This window comes from Macrobrachium rosenbergii, chromosome 42, assembly GCF_040412425.1.
Source record: "Macrobrachium rosenbergii isolate ZJJX-2024 chromosome 42, ASM4041242v1, whole genome shotgun sequence".
Taxonomy (NCBI): domain Eukaryota; kingdom Metazoa; phylum Arthropoda; class Malacostraca; order Decapoda; family Palaemonidae; genus Macrobrachium; species Macrobrachium rosenbergii.
The window spans coordinates 30696736-30701735 of NC_089782.1; the positions used below are offsets into that span (position 1 = coordinate 30696736).

Below are 5000 nucleotides of genomic sequence, written 5' to 3' on the forward strand. Positions count from 1 at the left end.
AACTTGCTCCTGAAATCTTAGTGCTAGACTCTTTCTGATTGATGGTGGATAGTTTGAAGTGTCTTGCTCAGTGATTACGCTTGGATTTTCATCAGAGTGCTCTGTCTTACAATGACTTTTGCAAACACCAGCCAGAAGATAGTATCACAGAAAAGTTGTCTGTGTGGAAAAGCTGTTGCATTTGAGATTCTTAGACGGTTCTTCAACATAAATCCAGTTTGGAATGTCTATTTTACTGTGACTTTTGCGAGCACCAGCCAGTGGATATTATTACAGAAAGGCTGTCTGTGTGGAAAAGCTGTTGCGTTTGAGATTCTTAGACAGTTCTTCAACTTAACTGCAATGGGAAATGACAGTTCCTTACGAGAGACATGATCTCAGATAATATTTTGAAAATTATGTTCATATACTTTAGTATTTCTATGCCAGAATGTTTTCATAAGTTTTAATATGAATATGACCTATGGCCAGTGATATGTACGAAAATTGCCCGGCTGCTGGAGACAAGAGGTGATCTTTGCTTACTAAATAGCAGTTTTTAATTTTGTTAATCTCCGGAATCCTATCTCTGTGGCTTTGTAGGCCTCTTCATTAAATTATGGAAAGCAAGGATTGTCCTATTTGTCAAAGGGAAGACAAAGTTATTTCTCAAAGAATTCCTCTCGCCAGGCACATGGAAAGACTGAGTGATTTCACTGGGGCAGTTAATTTGAAATCAGATGCTCCTCTGTAGCACTTTTCTGTGAGTTTGACTTACAGCTTCTGTTCTGTACTTATTTCCTTTGCTATTAGTCCTGTTCTAGTCCAGATGAGCCAAGAAAGTGTTGTTTCTTAGATGCTACGATAAACAGGGTTGCTCATGTAGCTCAAGTAGGCCAGGAAAGTAATGTTTACCAGATGCTGAGTTAAACAGTATTGCCAGCTACTGCAGTATGCTTTCTTTCATTTCAGATCATACCTACTCTGCTGACAGTCTTCTTGTCAGTGTCCCTGGCCGAGCCGGGATTCCTCCGCTATGGCTCCGGAGGATACGGCAGAACCATAACCTTCACCAGGCCTTTAGCAACCCGAGTCGTCATCCACAAGCCGCCTCAGATCATCGGAAAGACTGTGTCTATTGGGAAGCCCTTCGTTGTGCGCCCGGTCATCACGGGACACATCGGCAAAGGACACGGACACAGAGTAACCACCACTGTCATCTCACACGGGAAGCCGCATGTCCACGTCAGGCCCGGCCCTGTGATTGGAGGTGGGGCTGTACACTCACACAGCGGTGGAATTGGAGGTGGAGGATTAGGTGGTCCTGGAATTGGTGGGCCTGTTGGAGGAGGATTAGGAGGTCCTGGAATTGGTGGGTCTGTTGGAGGAGGATTAGGAGGTCCTGTAGGTGGAGGATTCGGTGGTCCAGGTGTTGGTGGAGTTGGAGGTGGAGGATTAGGTGGTCCTGGAATTGGTGGGCCTGTTGGAGGAGGATTAGGAGGACCTGGAATTGGTGGGCCTGTTGGAGGAGGATTAGGAGGTCCAGTAGGTGGAGGATTCGGTGGTCCAGGTATTGGTGGAGTTGGAGGTGGAGGATTAGGTGGTCCTGTAGGAGGAGGATTAGGAGGTCCTGGAATTGGTGGTCCCGGAATTGGTGGGCCTATTGGAGGAGGATTAGGAGGTCCTGGAATTGGTGGGCCTGTTGGAGGAGGATTAGGAGGTCCTGGAATTGGTGGGCCTGTTGGAGGAGGATTAGGAGGTCCTGGAATTGGTGGGCCTGTTGGAGGAGGATTAGGAGGACCTGGAATTGGTGGGCCTGTTGGAGGAGGATTAGGAGGACCTGGAATTGGTGGGCCTGTTGGAGGAGGATTAGGAGGACCTGGAATTGGTGGGCCTGTTGGAGGAGGATTAGGAGGTCCAGTAGGTGGAGGATTTGGTGGTCCAGGTATTGGTGGAGTTGGAGGTGGAGGATTAGGAGGCCCTGTAGGAGGAGGATTAGGAGGCCCTGTAGGTGGAGGATTAGGAGGTCCTGGACTTGGTGGGCCTATAGGAGGAGGAGGATTAGGAGGTCCTGGAATTGGTGGGCCTATAGGAGGAGGAGGATTAGGAGGTCCTGGAATTGGTGGGCCTATAGGAGGAGGAGGATTAGGAGGTCCTGGAATTGGTGGGCCTGTAGGAGGAGGAGGATTAGGAGGTCCTGGAATTGGTGGGCCTATAGGAGGAGGAGGATTAGGAGGTCCTGGAATTGGTGGGCCTGTAGGAGGAGGAGGATTAGGAGGTCCTGGACTTGGTGGTCCTGTAGGAGGAGGATTAGGAGGTCCTGGACTTGGTGGACCTATAGGAGGAGGAGGATTAGGAGGTCCTGGAATTGGTGGTCCTGTAGGAGGAGGATTAGGAGGTCCTGGAATTGGTGGGCCTATAGGAGGAGGAGGATTAGGAGGTCCTGGAATTGGTGGGCCTGTAGGAGGAGGAGGATTAGGAGGTCCTGGACTTGGTGGGCCTGTAGGAGGAGGATTAGGAGGTCCTGGGCTTGGTGGGCCTGTAGGAGGAGGATTAGGAGGTCCTGGACTAGGTGGGCCTGTGGGTGGAGGACTTGGTGGTGGACTTGGAGGTGGCCCAGGAGGTGGACTTGGAGGTCCTGGACTTGGTGGCCCTGTGGGTGGAGGATTAGGTGGCCCGGGAGCAGGTGGATTTGGTGGTGGACTTGGAGGACCAGGTGTTGGTGGTCTTGGAGGTGGACTTGGAGGTGGTCTAGGGGGTGGACTTGGAGGACCAGGAGCTGGTGGACTTGGAGGTGGTCTAGGAGGTGGACTTGGAGGACCAGGAGATGGTGGACTTGGAGGTGGTCTAGGAGGTGGACTTGGAGGACCAGGAGCTGGTGGACTTGGAGGTGGTCTAGGAGGTGGACTTGGAGGACCAGGAGCTGGTGGACTTGGAGGTGGTCTAGGAGGTGGACTTGGAGGACCAGGAGCTGGTGGACTTGGTGGAGGACTTGGGGGTGGTCCAGGAGCAGGTGGATTCGGAGGAGGCGGAGGACTTGGGGGAAGCGGCATAGGAGACATACGCGGCCTCCCAGACACCAAGCAGTAGCGACGCCATCGATAAAACAGGCCTATTCGGTTGCTTACGGCGGTAACCGGTCAGGAATGGCCTTTCCTACGTGTAAATAAAATCCTCAAGGTCTGCTGAAGAGGCTGAAGACTTCTCCCGAAGACCTTCTGAAGAAGCTGAGGTTTATCAGCCATATTCCAGCAGTCACTTATCCGAATCCATTTGGAGCCACATGAAGCAAATAAAAGTCGAGGGAGATTGTCCCACCTGGCAGGCAACCCCTTCAGATTCTTTTTGAGTCTTTGGTGTAAAATATACTTGTAAAGTGAAATTGTATGTTTCATGAAATGAAGATTTTATTTATTTAAGATCATGTTTTATTGTTGACCTCCATGATGAAGGTACACTGAGTTCTGGAAATGAAATTAGGGTAGAAGAAAGTATCCAGTGTATATATACGAGTGTACAGTATATATATATATATATATATATATATATATATATATATATATATATATATATATATATATATATATATATATATATACAGTGCCCACTTTTACCAAAAGCTCCCCTATAACATTGCGCATGCGCATGCGCGGTAGCATTCCAAATGGCCCACTTACAACATATCATTCCTCTCTCTCTCTCTCTCCTGTGGTCTACCCAACCCATAACCCCGTTTTCCTAGGGGTCCCTTACCTTGTTGGGCGAGGTTCTGAGGTTGATTACAGGTTGATTACAGTTGACCTAAAAAAAAAACAACCGGTAAATTCTCCATAAGCAACCAGAATACTATAAGAAAAATCAGTTTCCAAAGCAATACCTGATTCAGAGCTCTTGCTTGGATCTACTATATATACAATATATATTTATATATATATGTATATATATATATATGTGTGTGTGTGTGTATGTGTGTAAAACCACCACTTGCCAATGAAGTCACATACACACGTGGCAACGCCGACCCCCCCAAAAAACAAGATACACTTGAAGCCAGAACTTTTAAGTGACTCAGCTATTAAAGCAGGCCTTAGGGTACAATGGCCTTGTTTAAAACAGGTCTTTGTGCCGCTCCCCCCCCAAAAAAAAAAAAATCTTAATTATTTCTAAATCAGGAGAAACCCGGAGACAAGTTAAGCCCTGAGTTAACACACATAGAAAGGAGCTTTGAACGAGTGAAGTGTAACTTGAATGTCATTTGAAACAAAGTAATTCTTCAGTACGATAAAAAAGGGTTTTAATTCCGATTCTTTGACATTTGTGACTATCGTTCTTTGACAGGAAGATGAAAAGTGTCGAGGTATCATCCTGGATTTGATTTCTGTCCGCACTTTATTCTGTCCGCACTTTTTCTGTTTGTACTTTATTCTGTTAGCGCTGTATTCTGTCCGCACTTTATTCTGTTCGCACTTTTTCTGTTTGTACTTTATTCTGTTAGCGCTGTATTCTGTCCGCACTTTTTTCTGTCCTTGCTTTTCGGTCCGCACTTTTTCTGTCCGTACTTTATTCTGTCAGCACTTTTTTCTGTCCGCACTTTTTCTATCCCCGTTTTTTTTCTGTCCGCACTTTTCTGTCCGTACTTTATTCTGTCCGCAATCTTTTCTGTCCGCAGTCTTTCTGTCAGCACTTGTCTGTCCGCACTTTTTCTCTCCGCGTTTGTTCTGTCCGCACTTTTTCTGTCCGTACTTTATTCTGTCCGCACTTTTTTCTGTCCGCAATTTTTCTGTCAGCACTTTTTCTGTCCGCACTTTTTCTCTCCGCGTTTGTTCTGTCCGCACTTTTTCTGTCTGTACTTTATTCTGTCCGCACTTTTTTCTGTCCGCACTTTTTCTGTCCGCCTTTTTTCTGTACGTACTTTTTCTGTCCGCACTTTTTCTGTCCGCCCTCAGATCTTAAACACTACTAAGGCTAGAGGGCTGCAAACTGGTATGTTAATCATCCACCCTCCAGTCATCAAACGACAA

At 47.1% G+C, this 5000-nt stretch overlaps 1 protein-coding gene across 2 annotated transcripts in view; it reads left to right on the forward strand.

Moving 5' to 3' along the window:
* LOC136828148 (uncharacterized PE-PGRS family protein PE_PGRS54-like) overlaps nucleotides 1-3398 on the forward strand; it is a 3423-nt gene extending 25 nt beyond the window's left edge. Inside the window, exons 2-3 of one of the 2 annotated variants that reach the window (XM_067085967.1) lie at nucleotides 952-1606; nucleotides 1661-3398. In XM_067085967.1, the coding sequence (XP_066942068.1) occupies nucleotides 952-1606; nucleotides 1661-3069 (2064 nt within the window). In that variant the 3' untranslated portion in view covers nucleotides 3070-3398. Of the gene's footprint in view, nucleotides 1-951 lie in introns of both variants that reach the window. The other variant, XM_067085966.1, reaches the window with a different exon arrangement.
* Nucleotides 3399-5000: the final 1602 nt, after the last annotated feature.